Below are 17,642 nucleotides of genomic sequence, written 5' to 3'. Positions count from 1 at the left end.
ATATTCGCAGAGCATATTATAAACTATAAAGGAAGCGGTGCGTTATAATATTAATGGAATCAATTGTGAAAGGTTTTTGCCCGCCGCCGTTGTGGTCGAAATGTGCCGTACGGGCGTACGATATTATGGAACACAAAATAATTTTAAAAAGCGGGCTAGTGGATGTCACTCTGCTGTACAGTAGGTTACAAGTGGGTCAATGTATAATGGATTGTATTAAACTTGAATTCAATATCATTGCATAAGAAAAACGATTCTGAGTGGAGACGGTTTGTCAGTCTGGATTTCGTATGTTGTTATTATTTATTATAGCCAGTAAGTTAAGTTAATATTATAATTTTTTACTCGTTGCTATGGTGGTAAACAAAGTGTTAGAAATTAAAATCACATTTTTAGCGGCGTTTCGTAATTTGTCGGTAGTTTTTCTTGTGGCATTAAATAACTATTGAGAAAATCGAAAAATGACCTTTCTAAAGTACCATGTTGATCAAATTTGCTAAAATATAAGGTACTAGTATATGTTGAAATCGAAGCACCTCATTCTGGTAGAAATTTTGTATACAGGATAAAAAAAACAAAAAAAAAAACACCATTGTAAAACCACTAGCTTCTTCGGTCCGCTCAGAAATGCAGTTACAATAATATAATATTATGTAAATAATAAATATAAAGACGGACTTGCGATTAAAACGCAATCTTTAAAATTAATATAATTGGTAGATAAAGGTTTTATTCTGCAGTTTGTATTGTGGTATGACGCATATCGACATGATAGCCCACTGACCTGCAGACGAGTAGAAAATAACATGTCAATATAAGTAATAAGCTCAATGTAGGTAGTCAATATTAATATACTATCTCGTAATTATTAATAAACCGAAACCACTTACGACACACCCTTACCATCCTCCTTACTTACCCTTGTAACTGCATTGACGCAGGCACTTGTTGAACCACGTGTCAGTATACCTATTATTAAATACAATATTATAGTATTGCGATCAGGGGTGGGTCCAAGGATTTGTTGGAGGTTACGGAACGTGACTTTCAAAAAACATACCAACAAAAAAAACAACTTATAAACAATAATAGCATATGTAATTTTAATATTATTCAACTACTATTGTAACAATATATATTTTATGTAATTGTCAAGCTATTATAGTTTACTAGCTGAATTACCCGTCGCTGCCGGGGTACGGTGGGAAAAAACAAATCTTTGAATAATTGTATATTATAAATAAATATAAAGATGTATCATACTTTTATTTATACATCGTTAGAATAATGTGCAATTAATGTAAAGGAAAAACATATAATGGACAATAATTTAATTTCTTAAGAGGATTCGATACCGTGATTTTCTGTTTTTGTTTAACACACGCGCGACATAGTATTTTAGACGTGTTTTTTGCCAAACATTCAAATTGATCTATTGAAGCGATAAGAATTCTGAAAACAGATTTGAATTCGTCGTCAAGTCTACTTGAAATCGACTTTGCCACATTTTTGATATTATCCTCCAAATTCCAGAAAACGTCATATTAAAAAAGAGTATTTAAACATTTTTGTATTTCAATTTTTGGAGAAGCTAAAATAAAAAAATCAAAATTATGGGAAAGTCGTTTTTAAGTAGACTTGATGACAAATTCAAATCTGTTTTCAGAATTCTTATCGCTTCAATAGATCAATTTGAATGTTTGGCAAAAAACACGTCTAAAATACTATGTCGCGCGTGTGTTAGACAAAAACAGAAAATCACGGTATCGAATCCCCTTAAGATTTAATTACATTTATAGATAGGTATACGCAAGATATTTATACACCGGAAAACTGTAAATATTCTACCAAAAACAAAACAATTTGATTCCTTTTGATGGCTTATCTACACACCGAGTACTTTCGTTTAAAAAAAAAATTGTGAAATTCGGCCCGGTAGAACTTCAGATATAACTGTCCCAAGAAATCGCCTCACGTTTTAATAATATATAAAGATAAAGATACTAGAGGCTTAAAATAATAATAAAAAAAAAAAAAACAATATATATCAGGAGCCTTGTATTAAGTTAATTTAAATTCATAGCAAAAAAAAACTAAAAAAATTTTAAATTTTAGAGGACTTTATTGAAATACATAAAACGTAATAAATAATTGTATTTTAAACCTGTGTGTGTTTTTTTTTTTAATACAAACAAAACTAAAATAAGTATTAGAGTTGTATCCGTAATTTTTTACAATTGCTTATTTGCTATTGCCAATTGCATTTATACGAGTGTATATTTTTTCATAATAAGCTTGTACTTTTTTATTGGTTTCACGAGTCTGTCAATAAAAAACATAAACTTATATTAGTATATTATTATATAGTTACTATACCTATTATATTTTAAGTACAACAAGACAATAATTGAAACAATTATAGTTAAAAACAAAACTTATGCAAATACAATTCACAGGGTATTTACGCATGTAAAATCCCGGGTAATAATTGTAATTGTACGGTTAGGTGAGGTTTTTGCTTTCCGGGATTTTACGGTCCGGTCATTTAAAGTCCCGGACTTTAGAGTCCGTGATATTATATGGCTCATTATTTTTGAATTCCACTTCACTCGGAATGTGTGAACTATTCGTTGAGCATTGATATTTATAGTTCAACATTTTTATAAAAGTTCGATACATATTTTTTGGTTAGTATACTATAAGGTTTTTGTTTTTAAATTTGTATTACCTTTGCGTCTACAACGTCTGTTTTACGTGCCTTACGAAGATGTTCTAAAGCCTTTGAATAATTATTTTGGTAACCATATGCTTTGGCTATTAAATAATGAATTTCACCAGGGTATGAACCAACTTCCTTTGCATCATCTTCAAATGGCAATAATTCATTAACACAATTATAATTCTTATTCTTATTAGAAGAACCCATGTACAGTTTCATTGCTGTTCTTAAAAAAATGTTTTTATTATCTTGGAAAAATTTCATCTGAAAAAATAACAATCATGTTAAAATAAAACTGAAAACATAATATGTAATATGATAGAAATAAGTAAATGACATCGAATGGAGTGTTATTTGTTTCTATAAAATATGCATTTTATACCGTTTATTGTTCATATTTATGATCTACACAAACGACGTCTGTTTCTACAAACAATAGTAAGGTACCTTATGCATTGTTTGTATATGTTGTCTCCAGTGATTTTAAGAATTAAAGTCATACAATGTAAAAATGTTACATGGTATAATATATTATACAACTCTATACTTTTTTTTTTTTTTGATTTCACAATAATATACACATTCTATACAAAATTTTCACAATTATAAGCATATAGGTTAAGGGACATACATAACATGATTACATGATAAGAAGCCATTAATAACACTTGAAACTCTATACTTAAAAGTGAATATTTGGGAAATAATAATATAATAATATAGGGTGAGTTTAGGTAATTATAATATAAACTATCAAACTAGTGTACATGGTTAAAATTAAATTTAATGTAAGTATCTATAAATATTTTGTTTTTAATTCAAATATATTAGAATAAATGTTGTATTCTTTCTAACATACAATGTACTGTAAGGTGTTACATGATAGTATCATTATTGCATTTAGTTTATCAAACTGTATTCGAAGACGACGACGACCATAAGAACCTCAGAGTTGTTATCCTGTATTCTCCTGAGTCAGTATACTAGTCGCGTAAATATATAAAATTGTGTATGTTGCTGTGTAATCATTTGCGCGTTTGAGACGTCACTGGAGGTTATCACTTATCATTGATTGTGCGGAAGGATAATCGATTAACAAGTGGGTTTTGATGGTGAGTACACTTTGAATGAAATGAAAGAAATTATGATTTTTGTTAAATTGAGTACCTATATATACTTTTATAAGCGTTCATTGTGGAGCGATAATTATTTTTGATGATCTAATGGGCAGATACAATTTTACGTAGGCAAAGTGATTGAAAGACCGGTACCTAACCTAACTTAACCTAACTATTCTTAAGTTGGACGTTTGGCAGAGCAGAAATCCATATCTGGATTCCGTAGAAATACGCACTTGTCTGATAATTGCTTTATAAATTAATAATTTTTTTTCTAGTCGATATCTTGGATCGGAGAAGTGGGCGGAGCTGTTGTAATTTGGAGTTTATTGATTAGGTACCTTTTATTTTTAAGATACTGAGCCCAAGTACGGAGTATACCAAACGTCAAAACAATATATTATTTTGCTATGGGGGGAATGGAATTCAAGTTTATTAAATACGACTGGGGTAATAATAACATAAGTGTAATATTTTGGAGTAGTTTGCGTTTGTGTTAATTTTTAAAAAATGCAATGTGTTTGAGTAATCTATTGTAATGTGTTTGGGTGACCTTTTTTTAATATCCTGGGATTTTTATTTTGTCAATCCATTTTCCCTCTCATTTTGACAGACAGACCTGGGAATGTCCGTGAATTCCACGGGTATCATTTAAAGTGGATTGTATTTTTGTGTGTGTGAAAAAGAATTAGAATGATTAAAAATCAATTTAAAATATTATTAAAATTAAAATAATATGTAAGTAAAATATAAGTGCGCGTGATTAAAAATTGAAAGAATGTGCCATATTTAGATTGATATAAAATCCCTATAGATTATATAGATTTTATATATTTTTATCTTTTTTTTTTTTTAAACATAAGACTTTCCTAGCCTAAGGCTACCTAAATCTAGGGATATTGAAAGTTTACATAATGTTTAACATTATAACATGATAATTAAAATTTTTAAGTACTATGGATAATTACAATTGGTATAAAATATAGTATGACATATAAAATTAATGATATTTATTTTTATCTTAATCTTTACAAATTAACAATTTAACTTTTATTCTGTATCATACTCGCTCAAAGACATTACTTTTTCTATGTGTGTAAAAAAGTAATTCACCCAAACGCATGACAATAACTTAAGACTTCAGACAGAGTAATATTAACATGTTAAGGCTTAAGACTATAACAGGTAACACCGTAATAGTAAGTAGTAAGTACCTGTAATACTAAACGATCGTTACCTCGAGGTACAATAAATATCGTCAATAATATTGGTATCGTTGGTATAATAGTTTATAGTCCAAAAAGAATAATATTTCATAATTTGAAATAATTAGCTTATTAGATAGTTTTTATTTACTTCGCACGCTGTTTTCGTATTGATAAATTTTAACGTTTTATCTCCTGGAAGGTATTTATTGGCTTGTGCATTCATTCTGTTCAAAAAAAATTTCGTAAATCGATTGATTTCTAACTTATAAGTGAACATAAATGCGGTGAACAACTGAATTTTCTTTCTGAGACATTCACCCTGTTTATCTTCTCCAAATAATTTTACACAGCTGTGTGCATAGTACATCCCTAAAAGTGGTTAAAATACTTTAGGTATTGTAGCATTTAATTTATATGAGTTCTTTTTGAATTCTATAATCACTGTATACGAAAAACGATTCGGAGCGATGATGGTCTATAACAATAGCAAGGCTGGGCATTGACGAGTTAAAAAATTAATTTTATTTTAACTTTTTAACTTAACTAGTTACTTTTGTCTTTTCATTAACCTAACTGTTAACTTACTAAATTTCTTTCTTAATTAGCGTGAAATTAACGAGTTAATTTTTCATTTTAAGAAGTAAGTTAAGTTAATTTATTTTATTTTTATTTTTATAATATTTAACTATTTCAATCTATTTCGTTTTCATGTCAAAAAATATGTATCGAAAATTGTTTAAAGTTTATATCATTCGAATCTAACTTATATGGAAGAACTGTATGAAGTTTAAACACTATATCCTATAGTTTAGTTTTGGGTTGGAAAAAAATTAAGTACGCTAGCGTTGTATAAACAAATTAACTTTTTTTTAACTTAATAAAAAGTTAACAAAAAGTGTGTATTAACTTTTAACTTAACTGAGTTAACCTATAGTTAAATTAACTTTTAACTTTTAACTTTTTGTTATTGATGCATATTAACTTAACTTAACTGAGTTAAAAAAAATTATTAACTTCTCCCAGCTTTGAATAATAGTCTATCATATTGAAAAATGTTAAAACCTAAGCTTTAAATACTTAAAAAAAAATCGTGTATAAGGGTGTTTAATGTTCATCAACTGTTATTATAACAACTTATAAGGAACATTGCATACGTTTTCAAGTTTTTTTACAACAACGAATAACATTTCAATGACATTTATCAAATAAAAATCTAAAAAAATTAAAAATTAAAATGGCTATAAATAACTCAAAACAAGTCAAAATTGTATCATGTATCCATTTTTTTTTTGTTTTTCTGTCAATCTTCGATTTTGAAAATTATTAGGAATTATTTACTTTTGACCCTCCAACCAATAGCGTATTTAGGAGGGGGAGACAGGGGGCAATTGACTCGGGGTGCCAACATCTTAGTCCTCAAAGGGCCGTCTTATAACAAAAAAAATTATTTATTTTTTTATTTTATACTTGTTTAGAAATTATATAAGTGATAACCTGTATCCTTCTTATAAGTTATAATATCTTTTATATTTCTATGTACAGGTTGTGTCTTATGTCATGGTACGCGAGGTTTTTTAACGATTATGGATCGATGACATAGGATTTCGTTAACACGAAAAAAGACGTGTTTCTTTATTTTTAACAGGCAATTTTTTTATAACAATTTCAAAATTTTTCAACACGCAGATGTACCAATAGCAAAATCAACTTTATTTTTTCAAGTGGCAACTACTATATTTTTTAATGGATTCTGGTAAAGCTTTTTTTTTATGAAAATGTTGACAGTCAAATCATCAGTTTTGGTTCGCTAGTTTATTAACTATGACCCTCTAAAGTTTAGTAAAATCTGCATTAAAGTGCATTAAATTGAAATAATTGGTATAGGTTTAATTTACAAGATCTAAATAATTTTTTTCTTATAACTACCTTTTTTATACACTCAAGTAGTTTAATCAGTAATCTAATGACACTCAAAAAAAAAACATGTGCAATGTTTTGTAGTGCTCTCCTCGTACCAGGTAGTGGGATAAACTTGAAATTTGAACCATGTATAGGAAATACTTATTGGTAGGTATCGCTTGCAAAGTATGAATTTTAGAGTTGAAATTCATAACCCCTCTTATTTTTTAGTTTTGGACATTTAAAATTAAAATTTTATTTCGTACTTTTCCTATCATAAATTCCTATCATACTTTTCTTACAATAGCATTAATTTGGATTCTTTATTAGGCGGCTAATGACTAAGGTACCTAATGGTATTTGATTCTTATTATAATAAGGTTAAAAATCTGTGATTAACTTAGATTAAAAGTATCCCTAAGTTAAGTTACAAACTAGTTAGGTTACAAACCTATATTGAGATTGACTATTTATCTACCTAAATATCTTGCAAATAGTTTATTTTAAATCACGAATATTAAATAATTCTTAAAGAACTCAAACTGCTAAACTGGCAAACTGCTCAACTGCTAAATTCATACTTTGCATGCGATACCTACCAACATAGGGAACTTATGGTTCAAATTTCAAATTATAAAAGTTAGTTATAAGAAAAATGTATTTAGCTCTTGTAAATTAAACCTATACCAATTATTTCAATTTAATGCACTTTAATGCAGATTTTACTAAACTTTAGAGGGTCATAGTTAATAAACTAGCGAACCAAAACTGATTATTTGACTATCAAAATTTACAGAAAAAAAGGCTTTACCAGAACCTATTAAAAAATATAGGAGTTGCTATTTGAAAAAATAAAGTTGATTTTGCTACTGGTACACCTGCGTGTTTAAAAATTTTGAAATTGTTATAAAAAAATTGTCTGTTCAAAATAAGGAAACACGTCTTTTTTTGCTTTAACGAAATTCCATGTCATCGATCCATAATCGTTAAAAAAAACCCGCGTACAATGACATAAGATACACCCTATATAATGTATTTTATTATATTTTTATAAAAAAAGGCAAAAATCTAAAATAATAATTTGTTTATTTGATTATAAAAGTTGACTTTTTTATTAGGAATAAATAGAGTGGTAATGATAAAATAAAAGCATTCTCTAAATTAGTTGAAGCATAAATGCAATAATTTACATTTTGGGTTATCACTTTTACAGGGCTTGAAACCGATTGGAAATATTTCGGTTTTGGATTTAATATCGGTTTCAAGGCCTGGACTATTTACATTCATTCTTAGTTTATTAATTTTTTTGAATCGCCGGATCAAGCATTCGATTCGCCTGTTGTGTAAAGTAAACTTTTCAAAATGTCAAGATACAAAGATTTTCAAAAAAAATACATTTTTAAATAATATTTTCGGTTTTGGTTTTTAATTATAATACCGATATCCATTTTTTTTCGGTTTCGTTTTTGATTTTATTTTCGGTTTTTTAACGGTTTATATCTACCGGTTTCAAGTCTTGCACTTTTAACGGAGATAAAAAGTAAATTGTAAATTGGAGGGGGCTTAAAAGTTTTTTTGTGACAATGAGTTAAAAGAAACTGAAAAAAAAGGGGTGCTAAAATGTGTGTACCTAGGACGCCAAAATCGTAAATACGCCTCTGCCTCCAACTAGATTCACTTTCCTACCAGGAAAGATTCTGTTGAAGAAAATTAAAGCATTTCTATACTGTCCCAAAAGCTGATGACAGACACAAAAAAAACTCATTTCATTGTAAAGTTATATACATAACACCGCTCAGAATCTAAAATTAAAATTAATTAATCAGTGTTTTTAAATTAATTTTACACTATACATTGTACAAACAAAATTCCTCAATAGGCACTATCATAAAGAGTTAAGCCTCAAAGTTTCGAAAGCTCAATAAATAAACAATAATTTAGATAAAATACAAAATCAAGAGCTGTACAGCAATTGGCATTTTAATTACAAAAGTTAAAGCTTATGAACTTACCTTGGGCAAGTGTCCATTTTACCTTAGGACAATTCCATGTAGTACCATAATATTTTACCAATTCAATGGTGGCTTGAAGTTTTGCAAGAACTAATTTTTTTTTTTTCTCCTCAGTTGTAGCAGTCTAAATAGATAAACAATATTAATGATGCGTTTTTTAAAATTTTAAATGTTTTTAAAGGCAAGCGTTTAAAATTTAAATTTTTTAACATTTTCTGTTTGTCAACTAATGATTTATCGTGGAATGACTATTATTTTGATGTACCTAATTCGAAAACAAACAACCAGTGATACTCGACATTTTAACCAAATATTTATATTTACTTTTTCTTTACATTGTAAAATTAAAAAAATATTTTGACACCTTTTGAGTTTTTTATAGTCATTATTTATTTTTTATTTATTTTAGTTTTTTATTACAATAAATATTTATAAATAAATAAAGACTTAATACAAATTTCCTCATAATTTGTTATGAATAGATATTCAAAAATATTAAAGATACGGTAGTTACAGTGGCGTAGCCAGGGGAGGGTCAGAAGGGGCTGCAGCCCCCCCCCAAAATGTTAAGAAAATTAAAAATTTTTTTTAATGGTCTATAAATGTTGCTTGAAAAGTCTTAAATTGTATTTAAAATATTTAAAAATGTTCTATAAGTATTAACACTTTTCAGCTATCTGTGCTAGGACGTATTTAATGTGTAAAAGTGTAAAAGTTGATCAGCCCCCCCCCCCCCCCCCGAAAAAAAACCTGACTATATATTATAAGTATTTAAAATTAATCATAATCACGAAAATTTGTAAACTAATTTGAAACCAAAATTTATAAAAAGTTAAAATTGTATATCTCCTATTTATACCATGGTTTTTTTATTAACTTATAAAAAATAAAAAAATAAAATTTTAAAAATTTTTAAATTTCTTATTAACTATGTTAGGTTAGGTCTTAATATTTTGAAATTTTTATCGTGTATAAAAGAACACAATTCAAGTTATAATGTAATTTTCAGGGTATTTTTTTTTTTAAATAGAAAACATAATTAACACGTTTGAATAAGAAATGTTGTCAACATTTGAACATTAAACTCTAATAAATAAATACTGTGACTTTACGCCAAACTTTTTTAATTCTAAATTAACTCCTAAACTAACGACAATACTTATGAGTAATAAAAAATGTGTGTTACATTTTCAAGTCTTAATAGTATTAAAATTTAAAATGGTATACATTAAAAAAAAACATAAATAGTAAACATTTGCAATTGTTAACGAATTTCGTTAAGATTGATCTTTTAAACGCATATAAAAAATGGAATTTCAAAATTTTTAACTATAGTAAGAACCACTTATACAATATTGTATTGTAAATAATTCAAAAAATTCCAAAAAATTACAAAATATTTTGAAAATTATATCATTTAGCATTGTAGCCTGTATAGGTAGGAGTAGAATATGTTAATATAAAATAAATATTAGATGTAAAATTCAAGTATCGTACAATCTATACTGTTATTAATTTTGTCGTAAAACTAGGATTGCTTAAAAATTCCCTTTATTCCCTAATTATTGTTTTGCTTTTTCAATTAATTTGAAAAGTACCTGTTAGAAAGTTTTTACTCTTGAAAGTAACTATGTGTAGTATATATAACTATATTAGTACGCCGTCTATTATAGACTATAAAAGTAGGCAGTCTGCGTTTGTTCAGCCGTAATAATTTGCAGTTTGTTATCGACGTAATATTGTAGTCGCTACACGAATACACGAACACTTAACAAGAAAGTAAGGACCTAAGGTAATTGCTAATTCCTAATTGATTTAATTTACAAATATAATTGTTTGATGTAACATGTAAAATGAAAAAAATTTAAATGTTCTGATTTTTATTTGATGCACTACCCAAATTGTTATACTTTCAAATTTACAATGCTTGTATACACTATAGGTATACGCATTATTCATAATATTTATATTTATATTAATGTATTTTATATATTATTCTAAACAGATCACAATTATGACTTCTAAAAAGCAACTCAACATTCAGACTTTTTTCAAACCTACTATAAATGTTTTACCTACACAAGAAAAAGTTAATAATATATAAAATAAAATATTTAGACCCTCCCCCCCCCCACAAAAAATTGAAAATACGCCACTAACCTATTGTATAAACATTTTGTTAATTAAATTTTTTTAGTTATCACTAAACTCAAATCCTTAATATGATTATTACGATTTAAAAAAAAAATTTATACAAACGTACACCGGACAGCTTGTTAAGTTTTCTAAATGCTCCAATTTTAATTAGATCAGCCTCGTCTGATATTAACTTCAATAGTTCCTCAATGTTATCTAGACAACTTATAAATTATTAGTATTAAGAATTTTATTTGATTTCATGAAATAATAAAAAATTAGTTACACCTCACATATTATACGTTTTAACTTTGAGTAAATAAAAATATAGACGTACTTTCTTTAACAATAGGTGCAAATCCAATGGCTGAAAACAAATATTTAATGAAAAAGTAAATATATTTTATAATTCAAGCATGTTTGAATGTATAATACCTACTACAATGTGTTATGTACGTATAATGTATATAATATAATATATTTCGGAAACAGGAAACACTGTTTAACTTTGTACGTAATACATATATTTTTTGATTCAGTTTGTGGTACATAAAACTAATCCATAGAGTATAGTAGGACGATCAATTTACTTGGCTAGCAATGTTCTCAACGTGTGTATTCTGCGAATACTAGCCTAATTAACGACGAATTAGGAGGACGATGAATGTACATGAAGTCCCTCCGCCCCGCCTCCGCCCCGATTCAGTGACGATTGCAAACAAATTAAAATTTAATTTTTAAAACCGTAATGGCCAAATTGTAGATCAAATGAGGGGGTGAATGATAGTTCAGATGGTTTGGTCATCCATGAGGAGACATGAAAGTGGCTGTGGAAATCATTGTAAAAAGAATTGGAAGGATAAGAATGTCGAAGGAGATGTTGATAGACAGAATAGAGAACGAAACAAAAATAGCTGTGGTGGGAGGGAGGGCAGAGTCCAATAGAGATGTTGTGAACAAAGGGCGAAGAAAATGAAGAAAAATGTATACATGAATGGCACCCTTGCCCATTAAGTCAAAAATAAGGTCATGAAGTCTAAGTTCATGTAACTTCCCGCCGAATCCTGTACGACCGATTCCCAATAAATTGTAAACAGATTTAAATTTGATTTTAACATTTATAAATTTTCAGAAAACGTATAAATAAAAATGAAAAAGGTTTATTTCTCAGGGCTATAACTAGTTCAACAAATAGTCGAAATATTTATGAAATGTTACCATTTATGGAAAATACTAATATAAATATTAGGTGAACATTTCAACTTTCAAGGGTTTTCGGTTATTATTTTTTGATAAAATACATTTTTTTTGTTTTTCTTGACTCTTTTTAAGATTACTTGGAATTTTCTATTTTGGCCTCCTAGAATAGTACCAACTATATAAATTTTTTTTTATCAAAACTGATGTTGATCTCGAAAATCGAAGAATTTTTACTAGCCAAAATATTAATGACAGACAGAAAAAAAATATACATCAATATAAAATCAATACATTCTTTCATTCCGCTCAGAATCTTAAAGTCCTGGGCTATATTAACTCTCATGGCCCCTTATTAACTCCAGCCGATCGACTCCGGAATAATTGCAAACAATTGTAAATTGAGTCACAGAATTTGTAAATCCCTATATTATTTCGGCTTTGAAATCAAAAATTAGTTTCAAGGGCTCAAAATCACGTAGCCTCCCACCCACACTATATGTTTGATCGATTCTGGAAAAATTATCAACAATTTTAAATGCAATTTAAAACAATTTACGCCATCAAAATTCTCGAAAGATAAAAATACAAAATAGAAAGTAGGGTACAAACTCTCATGGCTCCCGAGTCTCGACTATAGTCAATAAATATATGCTTCGAGATTGACATAATATCACATTTTATACATAATTTCCATCCTCGCCCCAAAGTACCAACTAGATTATTACCTGAAAACATTTACAAACATGAACTTTTTTGAGATTAAAGCATTTTTACTGTTCTAATAGGCGACAGTTGATAACAGACACAAAAATAAATAAATAAATATAACCACATCATTATATAACCGATACATTCATAACTATACTCAAAATCTATAAATATTGAAAAAAATTGTGTTCAACAAATTTTAATTCAGTAAAATTGATGTTACTGTAGACTAGTTTCATATCCCATTAGCTGAATTAAAACAATTGCATAACATACTGATTAATACAGTTAATATAAGTAGCCGGATTTTGATGATACATTTTGATTGTGTATATATAATATAATATATTAATATGTTTTTACCTTTGTTAAAGTTTCTTGCAAATGAATCTAAGAAAGAAAAATAATTAATGTATTGTTTACGTGTAAATGTCATAAATAATTAAAAATATCTATGTAGACCTATTGTCTAAACTTAAACTCTAACGATTAAACTAATTACAAATAACGAGTTCTGATGGAAACAAATATCGTAATACCTACACATCATTATACCTAATACAAACTCAAAACTAAAACAAAGAATGAAGTTGAAATAGATTTCAAACATTCAGACATTTAGAGAATGTATTGTTATAATATTTTATTTATAATTTCCAGAAGTTTTCAATAATAATTATGTTTACGACAATCATTTAAAATTATTATAATATGTGTTTAAATCATAATGTAAAATATGTAAAAATATTACCTTTTTTTTATTTTGATATAAATGGATTTATCTTTATCTAAATAATTGTTTATCTTATTATCTTATTTTTATCTAGATAAAAATAAGTACTAATCTTATCCCAATTCCCAACACTGAATATTATACTATATTTGTTTTTAATTATTTATTTATATATACCTCAACTGCTGAGATTATCGGAGTTTCTGAAATGCATTACATTTTTAATACTATAATAATATATTAGCGTAAAGGTACCTATTTAAAACTATAAACTGGTCATGATTGATTCTAGTTAATTACAATTGTTGTTTAAGCGAAATGTTTTCATTATAAGTGAAAACCAATAAATATTAGTAGAATATGTTAAATTATTATTAATTTTTTTTTTTATTATTACATTTCGCATTCAATTAATAATTTTTTATGTTCAAATTACTTGTTTTCCAATTTAGAAAAGTATTTGGACTCATAGTAAAGACACTCATGATCGAATCTCTTGCCCTGCTTAATCTGCCTGGACCACCTTGAATCATAAATATTGTATTTTATTGTTATTATTATCCAGCTCATAATTAGTTTAAACTTTCGTAAGAATAATAATATACAAAAAACGTACTTTTTAATTTGCGTGAATACCTAATACAAAATAAATAGTAATAAAAACTTAAATGTATACCCTTTTCTCTGACATGAATTAAATGAAAATAAAATTTGATTGGAAACACAATAAAATTATATTTTATGCACGTTATTGGTATTAGCGACGCATTAAATTATTTAGAATCAAAGTAATAAAATTGTTCAAATTATAGAAGTAATATTATCGTTATATAAACTATAGCTGTATAATAATACTATTTCCCATCGGAAAGTTGTAACCTATTATCGTTTCATACAAACTTGACAAATATTTTTATCCGAAGGAAATAAGATAACTGCATTCAATAAATTGTATAAATCAATATTCATTATTCAATAAATTGTTGTTGTGAAAGATTTGAAGAAAAAAAATATAAATACATTATAATGTCATATGCATTCATGACGGTTAGAATTATTAAATCATTAAATATCATATAATAAGATTATAAATTTATAAATATTTCCTTTCAAATGTACATATAGCATAATAACATAATATTATGATTATAGGAATAATACGAATACAAGTTGCTGAATACTATTTGTTTATTTCATAATATTAATAAAGATAATGTTATAGTAAAAGATAAATTCATCGTTAGTAACGTAATTTTCATCGAAAAAACTAAATCAAAAATAATTATAGTGTCTTAACATGTTTTGCTATAAATGATTTAATGGTTAGTTTCTATAAGAATAATTATGATGAGTATTATTATGGTATATTATAATCATATTACGATTGTCTGTATTTATTGATGGCAAAAATACGGTTACTTATTGTGTACCTACAGGGTACAGGGATACAGGGTGATTCATTAAGCGTAAAACACTCATCATCTCAAAAAGTATTAATGTTTTTGAAAATATTTTTTATCTTTATAATTTTTAAGTTTTTTTACTTTTTTAACGACGGCATAGAGTTTTAATTTCATATTGCAAAGCAGAATATTTTTCTAAGTATTTTGATTCATAAAAATTGAATTTAGGGCAAGTAGTTTGTGAGTTATAAGTATTTAAAGTTTTGATGGGCGGAGTGGTATGGGGTTACCCCGCAAAATGTTTATCCACTACTCCGCTTGTCTAAACTTTAAATACATATAACTCATAAACTACTCGTCCTGAATTCGATTTTTATGTATCAAAATACTTAGAAAGCGCTTGCCAAGTCAGGGATCAGCATGTAAACTTTCTTGATTTATAATTTTTAGAAATTTATTAACTGATATCACACCCAAGTATAGCAATTTGAATCCATAAAAATGTCGGTGTGAACACATGAAAAATAATTTTCATTTTCATTTAGTGAGATAGAACTCCGAAACCAGAGAGCGGATTTCATTTTTTGTGGTCTTGTTAGATTCACATTGGTTAGGAGAAGTGCAGTGAAGATTTTCAGAACTTTATCTTTAATAGTTAATTCATTACAGAACATAAAAAAAAATTTAAAACAAATTTTATCGTTTAGCGTTTAGCGTTTTTTTATGTTTTCAGCTTTACAGCTTTGTAGTAAACTATAACGATTGGAGATAAAGTTCTAGAAATCTTCACTGCACTTCTCCTAGCCAATGGGATTCTAACAAAACTCCAAACAACGAAATTCGTTCTCCAGTTTCGGAAATCTACCTCCCTAAATGAAAATCTAGCGAAAAATAACTCTTTTTTTTATCTGTGAAAAATTAAATAATTTTTTTTTTAAATTTTAATTACACTTTTAGTATCTAATTGATAATCCCTTTTTAATGAGTTATCAACCAACTTTCTAGCTATCATAGTTTAGGAGAAAAGTTAAAAAATAGATATTTTGGGACTGTTCACGCCGACGTTTTTATTCATTCAAGTGGTTACACCGCTTGAGTGTGATATCAAATCCCTCTCATTATTATTTTATATTATAGCTAGCTAAATTACCCACCTACTTATCATTACTGAGTTACATTTTTCTTATTTTCCTATTTAACATAAATTCTTAAAGTTTTCAAAATTCAGACTTTTTTCATTTCAGTTACCACCCTTACTTGATTAAAAATCAAGAAAGTAAACATTCTGCTTTGGAAAATGAAATTAAAACTCAATGTTGTCATACAAAAAAGTAAAAAACTTAAAATATCATAAGGATAAAAATATTTAAAAATATGATTTTTTTAATAAAAACATTGTTTTTTAACAACTTGAAACTATGTAAAAAAATATTTTCAAAAACATTAATACTTTTTGAGATAATGAGTGTTTTACGCTTAATGAATCAACCTGTATATGTCGACGACCAATAATATGATTTTATTACTATAGATGACTGGGGGGGGGGGTACTTTAGACACTGATTGAACTATTTAGTGGGCGATATAAATATTGATATTTGTAGTAGTAAAATTGATAGGTAATGGTTTTCTAGAAAATATGATAGCTTTAAATCCTATGCCTATTAATATATTTACTATTACGCCATATATATAGGCAATTACTCTTGTTTAGACCATATTTTTGTTAGGACCTCAGAATCTAAATTAAAACAAATTGAAGCGTGTGTTATACAAACAGAGATAACTGACCGTTTGTCCATAGTAGCAGCTATACCAAAAGGCAATTTTAATAGTTGAAATTAATATTTATGAGAAAGCTTGCAACGACAAAAAGGTAAATTCTATATAATATTATATTTAATAACATAATAGATAACTTGTAAGCTATAGCCATGGCCGTAGTCATAGTCATAGTTAAAATATTCGCTTTGTATATAGGAATTAATATTATTATTTTTGATTTAAGGTTTTGTATTTTTTAACATAATATGTTGTAATTAATTTACCAAACCACTAGCCATGCTTAATGGGTTACATTAATCATACATTTTATTTTTACTGTTATTAATCTGATTTGCATGAATAGAAAAACAATGTATGTGTATATCGTTGATTATTATATTACTTACCTTTTTTATCAACACAATCGGTAGTCGTCATAAGTGTGGCAATTGTTAATAAAATACCAGTAGTAAAGTTTCGTTTGACTTTCATGGTTTTTAATATGGTATATGGGTAATGATGATTTAAAAATACTATATATTATTTAGTCACGAGTGATTTGGTAGCAATGAGAATGCAAACAATATATTTATCAATCGTCAAAGTACTTTAATACACACCAAGGCACACTATGCTCCTAGATTGTAATATGAATATTGTATTTTAAGGTAAGCAACTAAAAATATGAAAACAAAAAGAATTTATAAATTAGGTGTATAACATCTGTATGCGCACATTTTAT

At 27.2% G+C, this 17,642-nt stretch overlaps 1 protein-coding gene across 1 annotated transcript; it reads right to left on the bottom strand.

Annotated features, from left to right (window-relative positions):
- Positions 1-1,407: 1,407 nt before the first annotated feature.
- LOC132945503 (uncharacterized) lies at positions 1,408-17,586 on the bottom strand. The gene is made up of 9 exons (XM_061015274.1): positions 17,308-17,586; positions 14,170-14,256; positions 13,364-13,390; positions 11,430-11,459; positions 11,220-11,308; positions 8,957-9,080; positions 5,194-5,414; positions 2,729-2,983; positions 1,408-2,322 (listed from the first exon to the last, which is right to left on the bottom strand). The coding sequence occupies exons 1-9, from the start codon at positions 17,390-17,392 to the stop codon at positions 2,242-2,244; spliced, it is 999 nt and encodes a 332-aa protein (XP_060871257.1). The 5' UTR covers positions 17,393-17,586; the 3' UTR covers positions 1,408-2,241.
- Positions 17,587-17,642: the final 56 nt, after the last annotated feature.

Source organism: Metopolophium dirhodum, chromosome 5, assembly GCF_019925205.1.
Source record: "Metopolophium dirhodum isolate CAU chromosome 5, ASM1992520v1, whole genome shotgun sequence".
In the NCBI taxonomy this organism is placed as follows: Eukaryota; Metazoa; Arthropoda; class Insecta; order Hemiptera; family Aphididae; genus Metopolophium; species Metopolophium dirhodum.
Note: the sequence above shows the minus strand (reverse complement) of the source record. Positions and strands in the feature narration are given on the sequence as shown.

Bases quoted from the DNA above. Each gene is read 5' to 3' on its own strand.
- LOC132945503 (XM_061015274.1), bottom strand. From the start codon at position 17,392: ATGAAAGTCAAACGAAACTTTACTACTGGTATTTTATTAACAATTGCC. The intron at 11,460-13,363 runs GTAAAAACATAT...ATTTGTTTTCAG, and splicing joins TGCAAGAAACTTTAACAAAG to CCATTGGATTTGCACCTATT. The intron at 2,323-2,728 runs GTAATACAAATT...TTTTATTGACAG, and splicing joins CAGACGTTGTAGACGCAAAG to ACTCGTGAAACCAATAAAAA.